Source organism: Magnolia sinica, chromosome 5, assembly GCF_029962835.1.
Source record: "Magnolia sinica isolate HGM2019 chromosome 5, MsV1, whole genome shotgun sequence".
Taxonomy (NCBI): Eukaryota; Viridiplantae; Streptophyta; class Magnoliopsida; order Magnoliales; family Magnoliaceae; genus Magnolia; species Magnolia sinica.
Window position 1 is genome coordinate 87481247 of NC_080577.1, and position 24778 is coordinate 87506024.

The following is a 24778-nucleotide window of genomic DNA, read 5'->3' on the forward strand; positions in this document are numbered from 1 at the left end:
CAGTAACGGTGGCCGTAATGGCCACGTCCGTTACCTTTACGATACGGGGCATAACGGCTGTTATGGCCCCGTAATGGCCGTTACGGTCTCTCTTTTTTATTTTTTTATTTATTGAAAAAATCCCCAAAAACATGTATCTGCCCCATATTGTTGATTAAAAAATATGAAAAACCTATATATGTCCCGTAATAGACCATTACGGGGCTATTATGGCCTTTATAGGGGATGTAACGTGTTGTCAACAACAATTACAGGTCATTTTTTTCCATAACGGTTGTTACGGCCGTTACGACCCCATAACGTGTAACGGTTGCCACCATTACCTTTACATAACAGCCTTTACGACCCCGTAACGGCCTTTACCGCACACCATGGTGTCACATTCCTCAACATTAGAGACAGAAAAACCATGAAAAAAGTAATAAAAAATAAAATAGTAAAAAAATACATTGTAGCTTACGCTACGTATACTACGTGCTATGTAACGTACGCTATGACCCTTGTAGCGATTTACACTATTTAGGACGCTACGTAGTGCTATAGCCACACTACGCTACGTAGCATACGCTGCGGGTGCTATTTGAAATACTGGTATGGGTCAAGAAATTGCTACAAGAAATGGGGTTTGTGGTGAATCTACCAATGCAATTGTTTTATGATAATTAGCTTGTATCCCATATTGCAAATAATCAAGTCTATCGTGAAAGAACTAAACATATTGAGGTAGATTGCCACTTCATTTGTGAGGTCTTTAGTGGCGAAATCTCTACACCATATGTCCGGTCATAGGATCAACTCGCAGATGTATTCACCAGGCTCTTCCTCATAGTCGGTCTACGCATTTATATTGCTAGCTTGTCATCGGCAACATCTACACTTCATCTTTAGAGAAAGTATTAATATACGAAATATGGGTATGACCCATCTATGGATGGTTGATATGGGCCTAGTCTTTCTTTTATCTCTTTGCTAAAGTCAAATTAGGGTTTTAGATTGATTCATTGTTTGTGTTTGATTAGAATTGCTGTTTATGATATAAGTGTAATTTTTTGCTTTTATTACTGAGGGTATTTATGTCTTTTCAAAAACTTAAATAATATAAATAAGGGGGAGGGGGACCCAATCCCCTCTTCTTTTTTTCCTCTTTTCTTTCACATGTTACAATACCGTGATGCAATAACAAGTACATTGTTCTATAACAACGATCACACGTGAGATGATATCATTTAAGAAGCCGATGTCTTCATTCCCCTCGCACAGACGGACCATTACAAGAGGCCCGTCACACAAAAGAAACAAAAAAGAAACCTTAGGTTTCTTAAGAAATTTTCAACACAAGCAAGATAAAGGGCACTAGGGGATGAAAGAAAAGAAGAAATAAGAAGATTTAGAGAAGAAGAAGGATCAGAAATGATGAAGCTCTGATAGTATGTAAATAGTGGAAAGAGAGATGGAATAGAGAAGAAGAGGAGAGAGGAGGAGACTGTAGGATAACGGGCTGAAGTTAGGGTTCACACCTGCCCGCTCGTTCTTTTATATTATGAAAGCTTCATAATTATAGAATGCCATAAATAACAAAAGAAAAAAAAATCCGTCTATGTTGTAGACCAAAATACCCATCTAAGTGGGCCTCTGGAGTACATGGAGCATGCATGAACAGTCTAGTCACACTCACAGCATAAGCAAAAGATCTGGATGCATAATTGTCATATAAGTATAACAACCGACTAGATGACGCCACATGTGGCTGATGCATTTCACCAAAATCTACGCAACTCCTTCAAATAACTTCAAATAAGTGTGCTACCACTTTTGGGGCATTGATACTTTCATACATACCAAATGCAATAAACCTCCTTAAGAAACCCGAAATCAAGAAATATAACCCACATACCATAAATGAATTTCGAATGATTATTTTTAAGATTTAACAAAAGACCTTTAAAAACTCACCAAAAAGGCTCTAAGACATGATCATAAATCCTCTTAAATCATGCTCTACTTAGTCCTAAGTTCCTTTTTCCAAAATGAGAACAATTGTCCATAAGAGCTGATGTCATCCATACAGACTGATGATTTTAGCGACAATACGAGGGATTGTCGACAAGAAACTTGGCTCATATCCCAAGTAGAGATGGGAGGTAGATTCAGACATGCTTTATTTATGAGATGAAGAAAAGGGTATGGTAATTCTCACGGATACAAGGGAATATACACATGCAACATAATCAAAATATATCTCTATAGTTATGCTATTTTCTAGTGTGGATGGCTAAGGTCTGGTCGTTGTTGGTTAACTCAACCAACCTAGAATTGTACAACATTAGCTTTGGGTCATAATCATCATCATCATCATCTAAGCCTTATCCCAATTAATTGGGGTCAGCCACATGAATCTTGTCTAGCCATTCCACTTTATCAAGGGCCATACCTTCAATTACACCATAGGTCATTAAGTCTTATCTTACTACCTTCATCCACATCCTTTTGGGCCTTCCCCTTGCACTTTTAGAGCCTTCAACTTCTAAGTTGTAACCGGTGTTCTAAATATCAATATCGCGTTACATATCACACCCTTGGGATACGGATACATATCAGTTATCGCATGGGATATATCGGCTGTATCACGTAATGTATCGATGTTGTTGGAAACATTGGGAAATTGGTCTAATTTTTCAATGAAACTTCAATGATTGTTAAAAAAGACATCAATACACACTTATAAATCAAAACATTACAAAAAATAAGTGCACATAATAGGTTTTCTTTGTATGTTGTCCTAACTGAATTAATGCAAGTACCTTCAAAGTCTATTCATATAATTTATAAATGTAGGAAGACGTGCAGAAAAACAAGCAATACATTCAAAAGAAAAAGAAGAATCACTAGATTAGGTTACATACATGTTTGATTTTATGTTTGGACGTAAAGATTGCAACTGATTTACAAGAAATTGGAAAATTTTGATTTTTTTCAATTTTTTGCAACTCCGCCTATCTCCTCAAAATCTCAAAATCGAAGCTTCCAATCCATGATTTTTCATGCTTTTGCATGAAAAATCATGGATTTACAACAATTTGACACCGATTTAACATGATTTATAGAAAAAAGGGATAAAAAATCGAAAATGCTCACTAGATCGAACATGTGGGATATAAACCACTACTTGTGCGTTTCGTATTGCACAAATGGAATACAAGATATATTGTGGGATATATCGGCCGATATCGTCAATACTTAAAACACTGGTTGTAACAACAACTCGTAATTGGTGCTTCTTGGTGTTATTACCTATTGGTGCGACTCCCAAGCTCCTTCGAATGTATTCATTTCTAATTCTATCTTTCCTCATCTTGCCGCTCATCCATCTCAACGTCCTCATTTCAACTACACTCATCCTATGAATATGTTGTTCCTTAACTGTCCAACATTCGACCCTATAAAAATTTGCTAGTCTTATAGCTATCTTATAAAATTTCCCTTTCACTTTGAGTGGTAAATGGCAATTACATAAAACTCTAGAGGCACATCTTCATTTCTTCCACCTAGCTTGAACTATATGGGCAACATCCTTCTTAATCTCTCCATTCTCATGAAGTATTGACTTAGGGTATCAAAAGTGGTCATTTTTGGAAACTTCTTGGTCAACAAATCTAACTATTTCATCATTTTCACTCTTATTATTACTAAGATTGTGCTCCATATACTCTGTTTTGGTTTGACTAATTTTAAATCCTTTAGATTCTAAGTACTCATGAATCTGGCTTTATGTTTACATCTTCCCTTGTCTTGTCAATTTAAGCTATGTCATCCGCAAACAACATATACACTATTGTATCTCTTCTTGTAAATGCCTTGTTGACTCGTCCATAACCATTGCAAACAAATACAGGCTCAATGTCTACCCCCTGGGGCAAGCCTATAGTAATTGGGGAATTGCTTCTCTCCATTATTGGTCCTCACATTTGACTCCCTCATACATATCCTTAATTATGTCAATATATCCTCTTGAAACTCCTTTCCTTCCCAACATTCACCGGATTAACTCTCTAGGGACCCTATCATACACTAAGTCAACATAGACCGTGTGGAGATCCTTCCTCCTTTCCTTATATTTTTCCATCGATTGTCTAAGTAAGAAAATAGCTTTAGTGGAGATCTCCTAGGCATAAAACGAAACTGATTTTATGATACATCCATCTCATGCCTTACTCTTTGCTCAATCATTCTCTCCCGAAGTTTCACTCTCCTAGAGGCATGAAACCAAATTTATTTTTTGATAAAGCAAAAACTTTGGGTCATCATCATCATCTAAGCCTTATCGGCCACATTCTGCATGAAACCTATTCCACCATTCAACTATCCAGTGTTCGAAATATCGGTATCGCACCATGTATTGTACCCTTGGGATATAGATATGTATCGGTTATCACACGGGATATATCGTTTGTATTGCGTAATTTATCGTACTTTTTTGGGAAACATGGGAAAACATTGTGAAAATTGTTGAATTTTTCACAATGAAACTTCCGGGATTATTAAAAAAGATCTTAATAAACACTTTTAAATTATAAAATCTCAAAAAAGATGTGCACATAATAGGTATCCTTTGTAAAGGGTCCTAAGCTATGCGATGGCTGACTGAACTAATGCAAATATAGTCAAATTGAATGCATAACATTAATAAATATATTAAACCAAATTTATTATTTATCCATCGATTGTCTAAGTAAGAAAATAGCTTTAGTGGAGATCTCCTAGGCATAAAACGAAACTGATTTTATGATACATCCATCTCATGCCTTACTCTTTGCTCAATCATTCTCTCCCGAAGTTTCACTCTCCTAGAGGCTTGAAACCAAATTTATTTTTTGATAAAGCAAAAACTTTGGGTCATCATCATCATCTAAGCCTTCTGCATGAAACCTATTCCACCATTCCACTATCCAGTGTTCGAAATATCGGTATCGCACCATGTATTGTACCCTTGGGATACAGATACGTATCGGTTATCACACGGGATATATCGTTTGTATTGCGTAATTTATCGTACTTTTTTGGGAAACATGGGAAAACATTGTGAAAATTGTTGAATTTTTCACAATGAAACTTCCGGGATTATTAAAAAAGATCTTAATAAACACTTTTAAATTATAAAATCTCAAAAAAGATGTGCACATAATAGGTATCCTTTGTAAAGGGTCCTAAGCTATGCGATGGCTGACTGAACTAATGCAAATATATTCAAATTGAATGCATAACATTAATAAATATATTAAACCAAATTTATTATTTATCCATCGATTGTCTAAGTAAGAAAATAGCTTTAGTGGAGATCTCCTAGGCATAAAACGAAACTGATTTTATGATACATCCATCTCATGCCTTACTCTTTGCTCAATCATTCTCTCCCGAAGTTTCACTCTCCTAGAGGCATGAAACCAAATTTATTTTTTGATAAAGCAAAAACTTTGGGTCATCATCATCATCTAAGCCTTCTGCATGAAACCTATTCCACCATTCCACTATCCAGTGTTCGAAATATTGGTATCGCACCATGTATTGTACCCTTGGGATACAGATACGTATCGGTTATCACACGGGATATATCGTTTGTATTGCGTAATTTATCGTACTTTTTTGGGAAACATGGGAAAACATTGTGAAAATTGTTGAATTTTTCAATGAAACTTCCGGGATTATTAAAAAAGATCTTAATAAACACTTAAATTATAAAATCTCAAAAAAGATGTGCACATAATAGGTATCCTTTGTAAAGGGTCCTAAGCTATGCGATGGCTGACTGAACTAATGCAAATATATTCAAATTGAATGCATAACATTAATAAATATATTAAAACATGTATGAAAACACAATTAATTCATTCAAAAGTTAAAAAAAGAAGTAGAAATTGTAAACATACCCATCAATGATGTAACTGACTGTTTAGGGCATGATGGACGTTTAATCATCACTGTTTCGTGTTGTGCGGCCCACTTGATCTTAGGATCTACTTGATTTTTTGTCTCATGTCCTAATATGCTCTGCAAAAATGGATGGACAGAGTGGATTTCTCATAAACATCATTGCGGGCCCCACCATGAGCCCCATAGGACCATCCGTCTCTAACTAGGTCCTAGCAGGATACAGATTGCCTACTGACGCCGTCAGTAGTCAGTAGCTATTGGATTCAAATATGAGGGCCCCACCATAATATATACATTTTATCCACTTTGTCCATCTATTTTTTCAAATAGTTTTATACCACAATCCAAAATATGAGGTAGATTGAAATCTCATGTGGACCACATATGCAATCGGCGCGTGGATACATAGCTAGAGACGGACGGTCTATCAGGGGTTCATGGGACCCACTGTGATGTATGTGTTTTATCCATGTCGTCCTTTCATTTTAACAGATAATTTTAGAGCATGAGCTAAAAAGGTAGGGAGATCTAAGGCTCAAGTGGACCACACCATAGGAAGAAGTGAGGATTGAATGGTTGTAGTTGAAAATGTCTTGAGGGCCACATAATTTTTGGATCAAGCTTATATTTATGTTTTCTCTTTATCCAGGTCTGTCAGACCTTATGAACATATTGGATGGAAAATAAACATCACGGTGGGCCCTAAGAAAGTTTCAACAGTGGGCATCATTGTCACCACGGCTTTCCGTGGCATGGTCCACTTGAGCCTCAGTTCTAACTCCTTTTTTGGCTCATGCCCTAAAATAACTTATCCAAATGGATGGACGATGTGGATAAAACACACATCATGGTGGGCCCTACAGAGCCCTCGACAAAATCATCTATCTCCGGCTACCAATATGCCTGCACTTGTAAAAAGGACGCGGATTACTGATAGGTTGAGTGGCGAGACTCTATACTAAAGTGATGTCACCACGTTTTATGGGCCTCACCATGATGTATGTGTTGTATTCACACCGTCCATCCATTTGGAGAGATTATTTTAGGGCACAAGACAAAGAATGAGGCAGATCCAGAGCAGTAGTAGACCCCTTCATAGAAAACAGTGGGGAGAGTGACGCCCATTATCGAAACCTTCCTAAGGTCCACCATGATGTTTATTTGAGATCCAACCTTTTCATAAGTTAACACAGGCATGAAATAAGGGAAAAAACAAATATTAGCTTGTTCGAAAACTTTTGTAGCCCTTAGAAGTCTTTATTGGTGGGCGTCACTCTCCCCATTGTTTTCTGTGGTGGGGTCCACTGGAGCTTTGGATCTAAATCATTCTTTTTATCATGCCTTAAAATGATATCTCCAAATGTATGGACGGTGTGGATACAACACATAAATCATGGTGGGGCCCACATAATGTGGTGACATCACTTCAGTAGCTAGTCGTGCTACTCAAACTTGTCATAGCTAATCTGCGTATGTAAAAAGGGGACACGGTTTGGCTAGTTATGCTGCCACCAGCTAGTTGACTAGTGCTCGGTGCTATGTGGACCCCACCATGATGTATGTGTTTTAGCCACACTGTTCATCCATTTTGAAAAATAATTTTATGGCTTGGTCCCAAAAATTAGGTAGATCTTAATCTCAAGTGGACCACACCATGGGAAAACACTAGTGATTGAATGTCCACCATTAAAAACCTTCTAGGGCCCACTGTAATGATTATTTGACATTTAACCTGTTGATTAGGTCAGACAGACTTGGATGAAGGGAAAAAATATATATCAGCTTGACCAAAACTTTTGTGGCCCCCAAGAAGTTTTTAATGGTGAGTGTTCAATCAATATTGTGCGGTCCACTTGAGATTTGGATCAACCTAATTTTCAGGCTCATTCCATAAAATGATTTGGAAGAATGGGTGGATGGCATGGATGAAACACATACATCATGGTGGGGCCCACAGAGCACCAACCACCAATTCGTTTCCCTAAAAAGGCATCGAAGCCTTTTTTTCGAAACCAGAGTGGATATTGGTCCTTCCTGCCCGGAACCCTAAACTCGAAAATCCCTGTCTCTCGAATACACTCCAAAATTGAAGGTAATTGAAGATTTTTTCGCACTTACCTATGAACAGCGCACCACTTCGATTGATTGGCCCACCAAATGCAACTTCCGATTATGCAATCGCTTCAACAAGTATCGAAATACACTCTCTTGAAATTTTTTCCTATATATATATATATATATCGATTTTCTGGGGTTGTCCTGATTTTTTTTCTGATTTTTCCAACATTCCCGGCCCTTTAATTGCGAAGAAAACGTTAAAATCCCCGATAAAAATGGTAGAAGTGATAGTGTCAGTCGATATTGCCCGATATTTTACGATATCTCACGATATTTTGCAATATATTGCACGATACAGAGGATTCTTGGAATTTTTTGTATTTCAGGGGCCTTCCGAGGGGTTTCGTATCGCTCGCCATCGATACCGATAATATTGGCCGATATATCGGCCAATAGTATTGATATTATGAACATTGCCACTATCAAGGGTTAGACCTTTAGTTTGAAGTGTCATATTGTTCAGATTCGTGATGAAAATTGTGGCATAAGTTTGGCGCTGGCAGCCAACCTGATGCAACCCTCCTTTATCTAGGTTGGGGACCAGCAATGAGAGCACAAACTCCCACATGATCAATGTAATAGATTATTACATGGGTTGCTTACAATCAAGCGCTATGCCGCTGTCTTATAGTCAATCACATAGGTTGATTATAATCAACGAGTTACAATACTAACTTCGGTTATTATATTTAATTAGCCCTTGCTATTTTCTAATTCATGTCTTTTTGACATAATATTTCCTTTTTTCCTTTTTGGTGACTCTGCCTAGTGTAGTCATTGAAATTGTTCGAAATCAGGCATATCAACTTTAATACTGCATTTTATTTCTCAGGAAAATTGTGTGGTGTTAAGCTTCTTAGTTCATTGGTTTTATCTAGTCATCTAAGGAAGTAAGTACATTTAGACTCACAACCTTGGGGAAGGTGTAATCTCTTTCTGATGAACTATTAAGTTTCATATGCTTCCTCCAATATAATTTTGTGGTTTCTTTTTATTTTTCAGTTATGTTTCCACAGAGTCCTGAACATTCTTTCTGTAATACTTGGTATCTTGTATTAATTTTGGTTAAAATTCACATAGGGATTCTTGCAACCAAGTGAAGTTCACATATTTGGGTATGCACGAACAAAGCTCTCAGATGATGGTTTGAGAGACCGGATACGAGGGTGAGATGTTCTATTAGTTTATTCATTTTGACTAGATTTTCCTAACATCCAGAACATTGTTAGGAAATAATTGAAATATCGACTCACTGTTTCTTATGTCATATCAAGTTTGAGTTATTTTATCTTATCCATGTTCATTTCTTAATGTGGCAGAAACTTCTGTATCATAATTAACTACTCATGGAAGTTAAGTGGAGATGAAGCTTGGGTCTAACAATAGAGAGTGTTATAATTGATGTTACGTTATGTCTATTGGGAAAGAGAACAGTTACTAGACTTGAACAACCCCAAAATCTTTGCATTTCCTTTTTCTAGTCTCCAGGGATGGTTTCTCATCATTCCTCTTTATGTTTTCTAGCCTTTCCTTTTGTTTTTAATAAAATAATCGTTAATATTAAGCACACACACGCACAGACACTCACTCAGGATACAGGGACACATATATTTTATGCATTAATATATTCTAATATCACTTTGGACATACTTTTTTTGTAATTATAATTATTTTTTGTAGTAAAATATGCTTTTGAATGTAATGTTTTCTATTATCGATTTCTGAACTAAAATGTAATTTGACATACATTTTTTTTAAAAAAAAATAAAAAAATATTGGAAACTGTTTAGATATCATCGAGCTACATTTTACATGGATTCCATACCCTTACCCGTACCGTGACATGTTCAACACATGTTCTTTGAGGGTTTTAAAAGATCTGTGAAACATAGTTCGTAATGTTGCATGTAATATTTGACATTCCATCTGGAGTTATTATAGAAAATAGAGGAGCTAAGCAGGGAAGCAGATGAGTTTTATTTTCTGTTGTTGTAAGTTGTGACAGACCCCCCCCCTACAGTTTTTCTTTGCTTAGTGACTTCATGATATCTTCTTGTCTCCATTAAAAATTACATAGCAATGTTTACATAGAGATGAACATGTAAGAAATTTGTTTGTGCCTGTCACATAACTGCGTGGCTTAAGATTCCCTGAGACACTTCGTCATGCAGTCCCTTGTGTGAGAGAGAGAGAGAGAGAGAGAGAGAGAGAGAGAGAGAGAGCTATTATAATGAACCTAATGCACCACGAGCTATTATAATGAACCTAATGCACCACGATTTTGTCATTATACAGTTACCCTAGGAATATCAGGTACACGTCTCACAGCACCTTGTCATTAGTTGATCTATGCTTCATCATAAGTTCTGAATCTTCTGATTGATATTTTGCATGTTCTGCCTTTTTCAATGTTTTTTTGATATCACATCTGATTTGGATGCCTGCCTGATATTCTTGTTTGTTCCATCATTAGTTCCAACTTCCAACTCCTAATCAAAATTGTTGCTTTTTTCGCTTTTCCCTGTTCTTTTTCTTTTTCCTGTTCTGCATTTTTTGTGATGTATTTCATAACTAAAGGAGATTGATTCATGTGTGAACAATGAATACAGACATCTTACCCAATGCAACGGAGCTTCATCCATTCAGTCAGAAGATCTTTTGAAGTTTTTACAATTGGTAAATTTGGTCATTTTCTTTGTAATTCTATAATAAACATGCTTGTTTGGTAATTTATAATTACTTCAAACATCAAATTTTGCAGGTCAAATACGTTAGTGGTTCTTACGATGATGAGGATGGTTTTAGATTGTTGAACAAGGAAATATCAGAGCATGAATCATCAAAAAACAGTCAAGAAGGCTCCTCCCGGAGGCTTTTTTACCTTGCACTGCCTCCATCTGTATATCCATCTGTTTGCAAAATGGTTAGACATTTTTGCATGAACCAATGTAAGCATCTCTTGAGTATTTGGATCCTACGAACTTAATCTTTAATTCAATTAAAACTGGTTTTTATCAGGCTAGTTTGCTTGTAAAAACTACTCTTTATTTCTTATTGAATTTTCATCTAGATGAATGAGGTCTACTTGATGCTTTTGGAAGATTTATCTTTCAGTTTTCTATATGATTAAGTTTACTTGTCTAATTCATATATACCAAGAAACAAAGGATACCAATCCCCTTTGCATGATAGGTGTCATATCCCACTTGCTTCAGGTAATTGGCATTGCATTGAGACATACCAAGAGAAATTGCTGAGGACATCCGAGCACCATACTAGAGGAGGGCTGAGCCAGTCTCCATATGGCTAGATGGCCATTACATGAGGCCGACTTGGTCCAATTCACATTCCTAGCCACGTTAAAGACCCACGTGCATGTTCGTGCATCTTTGAAGACCCCACATTGGGAAGATGCACATGGGTTGCATATAGGAGCTTGATGGACACATCGAACTCTTGGATTGGGTGGATACGATAATCGGACCATTGGATCATAATCCTTGGACATTTTGATCGTGGACCCCCATGGGCCATGAAATAGTTTAGTTGTTTAGATTGTTTACATGCTTGTTATTTTTGGTATACTTTACATTCGTGTTAAGATTAGGGACTTAGGAACAACTTTTAATTTATTAAGCGTCTTTATGTTGAGAATCTTATCTGAGAGTGTCTTTTTGTATTATTATTATTATTATTTTTTTGATACTATAAAAGAGAAATATGGGTGTGTGAAGCCCTAATGCCATTATTTTGAAAAAAATCTTTGTTTTTCTCTTCTTCATATGATTCGAAGAATACTCCATGTGATTTGGATCTTAGGTGTGGTATGATTCTATTCCTCATTCAATAGAGGTGTGAGACTTCCATCTATCATCTTCATTCTCTCTTCCTTTCTATCCAAAAGAGGTATTTTTCCAAAAAAAATCATCTCTTTTCTTCCCTTCCTATCCAAGACCATCCAAATAATCTTTTTCTTCAACTTTTCATCATCCAACTTCAATCCCAACCGAGATCAACCATTGAGAGCCCAAAAACCCTTCCCAACAACCCACACGTGCTAGCTCCTAGGCTAACCGTATGGACAACCACTCAATCCTTTGATTTTCTCTTGCTTCCCCCATTAAAACCCCTTGATTCCCCATCCATAACCCTACCCTAAACCGTAGATCCCCAATTTCTAAAAAACTCTAATTCCAAAATCCTCAATTCTCATGAACCCTAATTTCCAAATTTCAGATATTCCCCTTCCTAACCAAAATCAAAAACCTACAAATCTGTCCCTTGAGTGTGGAACGTGCTTATGCTAAATTGGAATTTCTATTCATCCATCGGGCCTAGTTTTAATTGATGCATGTGATTTCTTAGCATACGGGCATGTGATTTAGGTTAAATGAGATTATATTTCCTATTGTTTACTCTTAATTACTTGGTGCGTTAACATATTTTGTTAATTGAATTACTTTATGAACTCTTTCATAATATCCACGTTGCATGCTAGCATTAAATCATGTGTCTTGCATAAAAAATCCACTTTATATTAATTTTGATCTTAACCCTTCCTTTTGAGCTCATCATTGAATGGCTACGACAATTGTGCCTTCATATTGTATTTCATCTGATGGCTGTTGTTCTCTCCAAAAGTGATGCCTTTGCGGTGTGTCAACTATATGAGAAATCCTCTAAAAAATAATAGATGATAGATGCCGAAGCATATAAAGACGCAAATGCACAAAAGAAACCACACATTACTGAACTCCACCACTTATAATAGATAACTGATGACCCAATGAATTAAGATAAGGTATCTGCAAATAGGGCTACATACCGTTTTAAATCAGCATTTGGGATTGGCAATGATATTTGTCACAATATTGCATTTTGCTCCTGTAGGCATACAAGTGCAAAGAACTTGATGGAGAAAGGCTAAGTTTGCACATAATGGTATTATCTGTTTAGATGGTGATTGGCTTAATTTCATTGATGATTCATCAGTTTAAGTTCATGTACTTTCTTCTTCTTAGGTCATCTCTCATCTCATGGAAGAGAAGTAAGCATCACAAAATTCGTTATTGAGGCTGAATATCTAACCAATTATCTACTTGTAACTAGAGGTGTAGCTTTCTAGCAGTTAGGAAGTTGGTAATAATTCCCTTCCTCATCATCACAATGTGGATTGACAAGTGCACTGTTATGATTGCTTCTAATCCACTTTTCATGACCATAAAAATTTGAGATTGATTAACATTTTCTTGGAGAATAGATTCATAGGACAAAGTCATCTTAGCATCTCTTCCGGTCATCAACTTGATGACTCATTCAACAATCCCGTGATGTTCTTGGTTAGCAAACACCTTGTTCTTTTCACTCCTTTAGTGGTGTTACTTGTTTTCCTTTTCTTTCATGGGTTGTCCTCTATTATGTTCTTTTGTATTCGTATGTGCTATGGGTTTTGTTTCTGTTCCACTTTACTAGGATAGGTGGTAGTTTTGTTTTGTGACATTTTTTGTAATTACATTATTATTTTTCTTAAAAATAATGTTATCAAACTTAGTTATATAAGCTGAACAAGCAATATGAGAAGCAGACATTGGGGCAGAAGCAGTGTTCGAAATATCAGTATCACGTTACATATCGCACCCTTGAGATACAGATACGTATCAATTATTGCATGGGATATGTCGGTTGTATCGTGTAATGTATCATTGTTGTTGGAAACATGGGAAAACATTGGGAAATTGATCGAGTTTTTCAATGAAACTTTAGTGATTGTTAAAAAAGACATCAATACATATAAATCAAAACAGTATAAAAAACAAGTGCACATAATAGGTTTTCTTTGCATGGGGTCCTAATCTATGTGTTGTCTGAATGAATTGATGCAAGTATATTCAAAGTCTATTCATATAATTTATAAATGTAAGAAGATGCGTGGAAACACAAACAATACATTCAAAAGCAAAAGAAGAATCACTAGATCAGGTTACATACATGTTTGATTTTATGTTTGGATACAAAGATTGCAACCGATTTGGGAGAAATTGGGAATTAATTTTTTATTTTTCAATTTTCCACAACTCAGCCCATTTCCTTCAAATCTCGAAATTGAAGCTCCCAATCTATGATTTTTCATTCAAAGCATGAAAAATCATGGATTTGTAACAATTTGACACCGATTTGAAATGATTTATAGAAAAAAAGGATTGAAAATCGAAAATGTTCACCGGATTGAACATGTGGGATATATCGCTCTACTTTGTAGATTTTGTATCGCATAGGTGGGATACAAGATATATCGTGGGATATAACGGCCGATATCATCGATACTTATAACACTAGGCAAAAGGAATTAGGTAGTCAGTTTAGATCTTAGAATACATAACTAATGTGATAGATGCAACAACTTTCTAAAAAACAATGATACAAAATCCAAGGAAAACACTAAAAAAGAGGAAACGAAGATATGATAAGTGACCTCTTTGTTACATACATGCATTACGTAATATAAGTGTTACCTTCAAAACTATTGAGACAACAAGGGATCAAGATTATTGAAATACTAATATAATTGAGGAAAGAAAATTCCTATGAATAAAAGTTATTCTGATATATCTTGGGATCTCCCGCCTGGTAGAAATTTATGTTTGTTAGTGCTCACCATGATACCCTCTCTAGTAACTTGTTGATTGTTAAGGTCGGTTCACTTATTCCACTTAACAGCTAGATAATTTTTTTCTGCTTTTAGTCAATTTTGTTCTAGAGCAGATTTTTCCTCCGACATTTTGACTGGGCTTGCCATGATCAAATATCCCTACACAAGTAGAAATGTCAATCTTGATAACCATGAGTATATTTTCTTTTCCAGCTGATCTTGGTGGATGGACTCGGATTGTTGTTGAGAAGCCTTTCGGCAAGGATTTGAGCTCTGCAGAAGAACTGACTGCCCAGTTGGGAGAGTTGTTTGGTGAAGAACAAATTTATCGTATTGACCACTACTTGGGAAAGGAATTGGTGCAGAACTTGGTAATCTTTGCAACACGAGTCCAATCAGTATTTTTTTTCTAACATCTTTCCACTCATTTGGTCTTTCTTTCCTATTTCCATTGGAATTGGCAGCTGGTGCTTCGTTTTGCAAATCGTTTTTTTTTGCCCCTCTGGAATCGCGACAGCATTGATAACATACAGGTGGGTCTCTTTCCATTAATATATGTATGTTTGGGTGCGGATATTTGTAAACTAGTTCTATGGACAGTATTTATTTTTAAGTATTCTCAAGTTTAGTGAATGCAAGTTTGTTATTAGAATGCCAAGAAAAGCTTCTAAAGGGATGATTGGATCACCATAGCTCCATCAATATTGCTTTTTGTTTCTTCGAAGAAAATATTGAGTACACCGTCCAACTATCCTGTTCATTTCATTAGAAGTGATTACCATAAGGATTATATTGTGAGTTGTTACTTGAGTTTCATGATGATGTTCACATGTGATCTGTTCCTGCTTGATGATAGTAGGAACGATTCAAATAATCTATGCAGCTTTAACTTCTTCCATCCAAAGCAATTTAAAAAAGCGAATTGCCTTTTCCTCCGTATCTCATATGGGTTTCACAATTATAGGAGTTGGTTCTTGCAATTCTGAGTGGAAATAAGGCAACCAATCAAATGAGTTTTTTTGGCTCCATTTGCTGATAATTTAGTATATGTGTCTCCCATGTTATCCACCTCAGAAGACATCAATTCTTTATTGTCCCCTGAAGCATATTAGTTATATCAATAGAATTGTAAAAAGGACGACAAGATGGTGATGCTGCTGGACGTTGGGCGTCCACACAAGAAAAGAAGAAGAAGGCAGAGAGGAACTGAACATTTAGACAAGGCCCATTATAACCAGCCCAATACATCAGAGATCCCAATGGCCCAATGAGCCTCTATACGAATTAGCCCAAACTGGATGTTTACACCCCCTCAAGCTGGAGCATATATATTAATCATGCCCTGCTTGCTATTTAGTAAAGCGCCATGTATGTGAGGTTAAGGTTTAGTAAAAATTCGGTGATGATCTCCTTGGATGCGACCTTCTCTTGACTAAAATGATAATCCACTTCTATATGCTTTGTTCTCGTGGAAGATGGATTATTTGCTATCTGGCCCGCTGCTTGATTATCAAAATGAAGGACATTTTGGTACCGTCAAATAGCTGAAGTTCTTGGAGATGAGATCTGACCTACAAAAGTTTGCAAATTTCATGGCCCATTGTCTGTATTCAGCTTCAACTTGATCTAGAAACTGCGTTTTGCTTCCTGCTCTTCCAGGTTATTTTCCTCCAACAAATGTATAGTATCAAGAGGTGGATCACTGAGATTTCCCAGTCTGCATCTGCATATAATTCGATCTGGAATGTCCATTAGATTTGTAGATGAGTCCCTTTCTTAGGGCTCCTTTGAACTTTCAAGTACCATAAGAATAAGATGCGAAGGATAGTCTGCCAATGTTGAGTCCTTGGTTGATGCATAAATCTACTTGCCACTCCCACACAGGAGATGTCCAGCCAAGTGATAGTAAGATGTATAAGTTTGCCAGCCAACCTTCTGCATTTCTCAGGGTCTTCAAGTAACTTGCTTTGATAATCAGATAATTTGCTATTTGGGTCCATTGGTGTGTTACACGACTTGCATGCCATCAGCCCATTTTCTTTTAAAAGGCCCGGTGCATACTTCCTTTGGGAAAAAACAGTCATAGAGGTGGACCAAGTTTGGACATGACACGTGACTTCCAAAGTTCCCTAGGAAGTATTTCAAGGTTCCAAGATCCTTGGTTGGAACTACTCTGGATATGATGCTTGACTTCTAAGATTCCTTCTTCATTGTTTCCTGTGATGATAATGTTGTCTACATAGATGATTGGAGCTACCATCCCCTTTGAACTCTGCTTTAAAAAGATAAAGTGGTTCACTCGGAAACCTATGAAAGCTGTTGATGAATTTTTTGAACCGGACCATTGGAGATTGCTTGAACCTACAAATTGCTGTTTGAAATCTGCACACTTTTCCACTCTCCCCTGATCCGCAAACCTAGGAGGTTACTCCATGTACACTTCTTCAGACAAGTTCCCATTGAGGAAAGCATTCTTAACATTCAACTAGTACCATGGCCCACTCCTATTAGCTACAATAGAGATTAAAACTTGAACAGAGCTTAGTTTTGCACAGTGTTTTAAATATCGATGATATTAGCAGATATATCCCACGATATATCTTGTATCCCACCTGTGCGATATGTAACGCACAAGTAGTGGGATATACCCCACATGTTCGATCCAGTGAGCTTTTTTTCGCTCCTTTTCTTTCTTTCTTGTGAATCATGTTAAATTAGTGTCAAATTGTTACAAATCCATGATTTTTCATGTTTTGGGAGATTCAATATCGAGATTTGGAGGAGAAGGACCGAATTGCGGAAAATTGAATAAAATCAAAATCAAACATGTATGTAACCTTATCTAGTGATTCTTCTTTTGCTTTTGAATGTATTGCTTGTGTTTCCACATGTCTTCTTACATTTATAAATTATATGAATAGACTTTGAATATACTTGCATCAATTCAGTTAGACAATGCATAGATTAGGACCCCATACAGAGAAAACCTATTACGTGCACTTGTTTTTTGTAATGTTTTGATTTGTGTGTATTGATGTCTTTTTTAACAATCACTGAAATTTCATTGAAAAATTCATGCAATTTCCAATGTTTCCCCATGTTTCCAACAACAGCGATACATTACGCGATACAACCGATACATCCTATGCGATAACTGATATGTATCCGTATCCCAAGGGTGCGATACGTAATGCGATATCGATATTTCGAACATTGGTTTTCCATCTTGGGGAGATGTCTCTTCATAATCCAACCTTGTAGTTTGAGTATATCCAACCAGGTTGGTATTTAATGGTGTATACCCTCCGGCAACCGACTGTTTGTTTGCTAGGAGGTAAGGGGACTAATGTCCATGTCCCACTTCCGTGTATGTCAGATATCTCTTCCTCCATCACTTTCTGCCGTTCACGGTGAGCTAGCGCATCACGGTATAAAGTGAGAAGTACTTCACGTAAGAGTGGGTACCTTTCCAAAGAGGAATGGGAAGATTAAGTTCACTAACTTCATGTGTTGCCTTAGAGACCTCATTTGGGTGCGAAGGTGGTTGACTAGAGTCAAATGCTTTGATACTGTTATTGGACGTATTGCTTGGTGGTGTAGACTCTAGCATAGTAGGATTACCCAAGGTTGGTTGAGGGTGCTCGAAATGGTTTTTAGGCATTAGATCCCTTTCTATAGAGGTGGCTAAAAAAAGGGTGTATCTTTGAAAAAAGGTTATATCTGCACTCACGTGCACCCACTTAGTCACTGAATCAAAGCACATGTTACCTTTCTGTGTGCATGAGTAACCAAGAAATATGCACTTAACAACATGTCTCCAATTTATTTGACTGCATACCTAATTTGTGAACAACAACAGTGCAGCCGAATGCTTGTCTATTGTGAGATTATTCTTTTTGCAATAAACACACAAATGTTGTTGTCCATGTGCCATCATTAGAATAGGCATGCTCATGGCCTCTTCCTCTTTAGCAGCCACCACACCATGGTGGTCGTCCACCTCGCATGTTGCTGCCCGCGTCCAAAAGAAGACCAGCATTCTCACTAGAGTGTGTGTGTGTGTGTGTGTGTGTGTGTGTGTGTGAGAGAGAGAGAGAGAGAGAGAGAGAGAGAGAGAGAAGAGAGGGGGAGAATGGGATTCATCATTCGAGACAATGAGTTAAACCATAAAGTTATATGAGTGAAACAAAACAGCTTATGAATTCGTAGTAAGAAGATTGATTCTTATTCCCTATGTACGAGAGTAAGGTAGAAGTAAACATAAGCAGTGGAAACTGTTATGGAGTTTATACTATTGTATGTATTACCATACTAGGGATTAATAAAAAATGAGTGGACAGTTAGGAACACCAAGGTACACAATGGATTAGTAATAGAGATAATGTAAGGTATCCAAAGGGATATTTCTGCATAAAAGGAATCATAATGAGGGCTTTAAGTTGGTAGAAATGAACAAGGAGTACGTCCCCATGATTACGATATAGAGTATGCTTTTATCCACTAATTAAAGAAATGACTATCGGGAACGATGTAATCCTTTTTTTTTTTTCCGAATCCCCTCTTCTTTGGCAAACACATCTGATAAAGACAAAACCTGTTTACTTTCAAGAAGTTGAGCCTTAATTGGTTCCAAACATGGTTAGACTATGGCAAGGAACAGAGTAACACCAATCTCTTCCCTCAGGCATTGTTTTTGGGCAATATCCTAAGTGAATAGACGGTGAAGCTTCCATTCGTCGAACATGCTTTGAAACCTAGCATATTGCTCATGAAGATTGTTGCCTTGTCTTATTGTTTCAAATTTCTTTAAAATGCCACATAGACGTTGAATATTCTGCTCCTTAGAATATAGTTGTTGGAGTGTGTCCCATGTTTCTTTAGCACCATCACCATACATCACATTATGGTATACATTTTCTTCTATCTATGGAAGAGCCAACTCATCACTTGACAATTATCCTCTTTCCATTGAGAATGTGTCAGATTCTCTTCCTGAGCCACTATTTGTCAAGCGTCTCAATTTCCATTTTTTGCGAAATTTTTTTGATAGGCCAGCCCCAGGGCAAGTAGTTTTCAACCTCTCTTGACTAACGAAATTTGTTGATTGTTAGGCTTATTTTTTGATTTCGACTCCATCACAAACAAAATAATGCAACGGCTAGTAGGAAGGAGACAAACTACAGAAGGTTTGAAGAAGACAAAGTTCAATGATGGAGGAACGACATGCAATAGTCAGCGTCAAATAAAGGGTAGCGTTAACAACATCTACGAACCATATTGCTATTATCTCTATCTAGTGTCACATGCTAGTCACATTGTGAATTCTAGCATCCCACATTGGTTATGTACGGTGTTCGAAATATCGGTATCGCTACAAGTTTTGTTGGCCAGGGATACAGAAACAATATTGATATCGCCGATAATATCGTTGATAACCGGAAATGCGGGGAAACATGGGGAAAACGGTAGAATTTTCAGCGGAACTTCAGGAGATGTTAAAATGTACATATTTGTATATTTAGAAATAAAAAAAATGCAAAAAGAATACATACATAACAAGTTTCTATTTAATGGGGCCTTAAAAGCATGTGTTGTTGTAACTTGTAAGAAATCAGTCCAACCATTCCATTCGACCTTTTTAACCATCCAACCTTTCATCCAAACATGCATCGATATTGCCAAACATCAACAACACATGATATTTCATCTAGAAATCCATCAACACTGGGAAAGAAAATGAAAGATTGTGGTCCCAATATCGCACATGTTGCGATATCGATAAGATCAAGATATTATCAATGACAAATTGAACACGATACAACCATGTGCCCATGAATAAAAATTGAAATATATATATATATATATATATATATATATATATATATATTATGATAAACAAAATTTTGATGATATCAATACGTTGGCGATATTATTGAAATATTGTCGATACACTTATGATACAAGCATTACCCAGAATTTACATAGTCGAAAATATGGGCAATACATTGGCGATTTTGATGCATTGGCAATACAAGCGATCCCTAGAATTTACATAGTTGAAAATATTGGTGATTATATTAGCGATATTGATACGTTGGCAATACTTAGCGATACATTGCTAATACTTGGAATTTTTGATACTACCAGCATTATTGGTATCGCTACCAGTGTTATCGATATCGCTGAGCTAGAGATAAAGATAATATCGGAGATAATTTGAACACTGGTTATGTATGAACCACACCAGCGATGAACAATAGCCAACAATGAAGAGATCACTGACCACGATAATCTTAGCAATGATCGGGCCACACAAGTGACCACAACAAGTAACAATACAACGGTGCAACGATTAGATGAATATCGTAACACGTAGGCCCAATTGGCCTTTGGACTCAACTGATCTAGCAAACTAAGGACGAACACACAGTGTCTGCACTGCTTATGCACCTAGAACCCAGCTGGTTATGAAATGAGGGAGGAAGAATGAAATGCGCTTGCTAGATTAAAACTGCAAGATTAAAAAAACAAATGTATTCCCCTTTTGCAGATGTAAAAGAAGCAAGGTCCTGAGTTTCGATCAACACTCTGATATAATGTAAAAAAAGGCAGCAAGATGGTGATGCCCTTGAAGGCTGGGTGTCCACACAAGAAAATAAAAAGGCGAAGAGAGAGAGAGAGAGAGAGAGAGAGAGAGAGAGAGAGAGAGAGAGAGAGAGAGAGAGAGAGAGGTTAGGGTTTCATGTTCCCTATGGGCATCCATACAAATCTGCCCAAATATAGATTTTAATAAGAAAACCACTACCCACTACATTGTAGACCTTTTGTTTGATGGTTGTATATTTCAAATCTAGCTTTTTTCTTGCAGATCGTGTTCAGGGAGGAGTTTGGAATTGAAGGGAGAGGTGGATATTTCGATGAATATGGGTATGTTATTTGAATTCTAATACGTGCTCCAAAAAAGTATTTTGAGGATTCAAGAATGTGTTCATGTTTCTCACATGGTTTTATGTATCATTATTTGCATATGTATCACACCCATGGGATATAGAAACATGTATAGATCTCATCGTTAATATCGCAAATATCGGGAAATGTATTGCTGTCTGAGGGAAACATTAGGAAGATGGTGGCATTTTTCAATGGAACTTCAAGTGATGTTAAAAAACACATGATTACACATGCAGGATTCAAAATTTCACAAATTTTTTTTTTGGTACATAATAGGTTTCCTTTGTATTGGGGCCCAAACCATGCGCTGTGGGGAAAAATACTTCATTAATAAATATGATTTTAATGCACAAATTTTTAAGAGAAAATACGATAATGCAACATATATAATGGACTAATTTAAAAAATATTTCATTAATAAATATGATTTTAATGCACAAATTTTTAAGAGAAAATACGATAATGCAACATATATAATGGACTAATTTAAAACACAACTTCGAAGAGATTCCCTGAAAAAAAAATTCTTGAAACAATTTCGGTATTTTATTCTTTATTTTATTGTATTTCATAAATTTTAACTCTAGTATCTTGATAATAAAAACAATGTATTTATTTCAAAAGGCTGTTGTTGGCAGTGATTTAAATATCAATAGTATTGGCTGATACTCTTGATATCACATGTGACCGATATGATATATATGGGAGTTATTAAATTCCCCTGTATTGCACAAAATACTGTAGTGTATCGCCGATATATTGTGATATCAAGATAATGCAATAGTTTGCCAAAAGCCTTTTATAAAATTCTTCATATCATTGAAACATGCTTTGCGATACATTGCGATATGTATCTATGATCCAATATGATATCTTCCCCATCGTAAATTTTAAGAAATTGCACAAAAAAAAAAAGTACGTTTCAAAAATTCATTTCCCCCAATTTGTTTCGGGAATGTGTTCATACTTGCATTGTATCTGTATGATTTATGAATTATATGACCTCTTTTTGTATATAATTGCATTACTTCTATTAGATAAAGCATAATTTAAGACCCTATATAAAGGAAACTTGTTGTGCATACTTGTTTCTTGTAATCTTTTGAATTTTTAGTGTATAATCACGTCTCTTGCAACATATCCTGAAGTTTTATTGAAAAATTCCACCATTTACCAATGTTTTCCTCAAACAGCAATACATTCCTTGTTACCTGCAATATTTTCCAAGCGATGCTGATATGTTTCCGTATACCAAGGCTGGGATACCTATATCAAAACCAATATTTAAATCACTGGTCATGGTATCTTGTGGCATAAAAAAATACCACTAGATATTAGGATATTTCGAATTTACAAAAAGCGTCACAAAAATTAATTTTCCCCCATTTGTTTAGAGAATGTGTTCATACTTGCATTGTATGATTTATGAATCATATGACCTCATTTTTTACATAATTGCATTACTTTTGTCGGGCAACACATAGTTTAGGACCCTATATAAAGGAGACTCGTTGTGCATACTTAAAAAAAAAAATCTTTGAAGTGTATAATCATGTCTCTTGCAACATATCCCAAAGTTTTATTGGAAAATTCTATCATTTCCCAATGTTTTCCTCAAACAGCGATGCATTCCTCGATCCTTGCGATATGTTCCACGTGATACCGATATGTTTCCGTATACCAAGAGTGTGATACCTGTATTGAAACCAATATTTAAATCGCTAGTTGTCGGTATCTCGTGACATAAAAAATATCATTAGATATCAGGATATTATATTATCAATGATATCTTCCAATTTTTATTTCCCCCAGTATTTGTGTTGATGAGCGATGCAAATAATATTGGCGATATTTTGAACATTAGCTTCTTATTCATTATAGGAAAAACTTAACTGATTTGGAAAGCTGCTCTGGTGTGAGTCATTTTCCACCAATTGCAACAGATTAGTTGGTTTTGTATTAGGAAATTTATCTTATGATAGCAAATTAGCACTTTAAAAATTCCTATTTGCTTGAACTTTTTTCTTATTTTCTCAAAAACGAAACCGGAAGAAACTAATAAACTTTCTTTGACATTTTTGCAGAATCATTCGTGATATCATTCAGAATAATTTGCTGCAGGTATGACAACTTGCTATTTGGTGACACATAATGCACCATTTAGCTGTGCGAATGCTATATTGAGTTGCAAAAAAAAATATTCTTTGATATTAATTTATTGGTTTTTATTGAAAACAAATAACATTTTGACTGCTTAGATTACTTGAATGCCTGATGATTGGTACCTAGAAATTTGATTAAAAAAATCTTTCTTTTTTTCAAACCATAGATGTACACGTCATCCCTGTACCCGTGCACAAGTCTTGTCAATCATGTTGTGTTTGTTTTATGAAATCTACACGTGTATCCAAGGGACTAAGTTCTCTAAATAGATTTCATTGTGTACATAGACCTTCTATAAATGATCAATGGATTTCACAATATGTATTCTATGTGGACATCTTTATCATTATGTATTCATAATCTGTGATACTTCTTTATTTTTAAGTACAAGATCATTCTTATGCTGTTTAAGTTGGAGGAAGTCATCAAAATGTTTTGCTGGGGATAATTTAAGGATTATGAAATGATTGAACTTTAAATCTTTGAATCTGAAAATTATTCCTCAACCTAGAGTTAAATTATTGGTTTCGACATCGAAGACAATATAGAAGCCATCAGCTCCCAGAACCCTATGTCAAATTTGATGTTGTAGACATGATGGTGTACTAGTTCTCGTGCTTATAAGATATTTTTACCTATTTCAATGCTTCAAGCCCATTCCATCTAAGAAGCAAAATAATGCTCTATTTACTATGGTTCTCTAGAGAGATAGTTGGCCATGCTAAATACCATATAAGGGAGTGGCTAGAGGAGGCTTCAAATGGCATATTAAGGATTGTTGTAGAGCTAGAAGGAGGCCTATGAGGTAGGCTGGATGTTAGATGTTGTTTAGATATGTGGATGATTGGATTTTCATGAAAGGATATGATGAGCACCAAGTACAACAACTTGCTTTGCTTCTCAGTCTATCTCAAGATGACCCTTTAGAAGGTGTTAGCTAAGGTTACACAAGGCATTCAATGATTTGAC

At 36.1% G+C, this 24778-nt stretch overlaps 1 protein-coding gene across 2 annotated transcripts in view; it reads left to right on the forward strand.

Annotated features, from left to right (window-relative positions):
- LOC131246247 (glucose-6-phosphate 1-dehydrogenase, cytoplasmic isoform-like) overlaps positions 1-24778 on the forward strand; it is an 82586-nt gene that overhangs the window by 15916 nt on the left and 41892 nt on the right. For both annotated transcript variants that reach the window (XM_058246174.1, XM_058246175.1), the window contains exons 3-9: positions 9127-9212; positions 10656-10722; positions 10808-10994; positions 14909-15066; positions 15160-15228; positions 21564-21622; positions 23731-23767. In XM_058246174.1, the coding sequence (XP_058102157.1) occupies positions 9127-9212; positions 10656-10722; positions 10808-10994; positions 14909-15066; positions 15160-15228; positions 21564-21622; positions 23731-23767 (663 nt within the window). The remainder of the gene's footprint in view (positions 1-9126; positions 9213-10655; positions 10723-10807; positions 10995-14908; positions 15067-15159; positions 15229-21563; positions 21623-23730; positions 23768-24778) is intronic.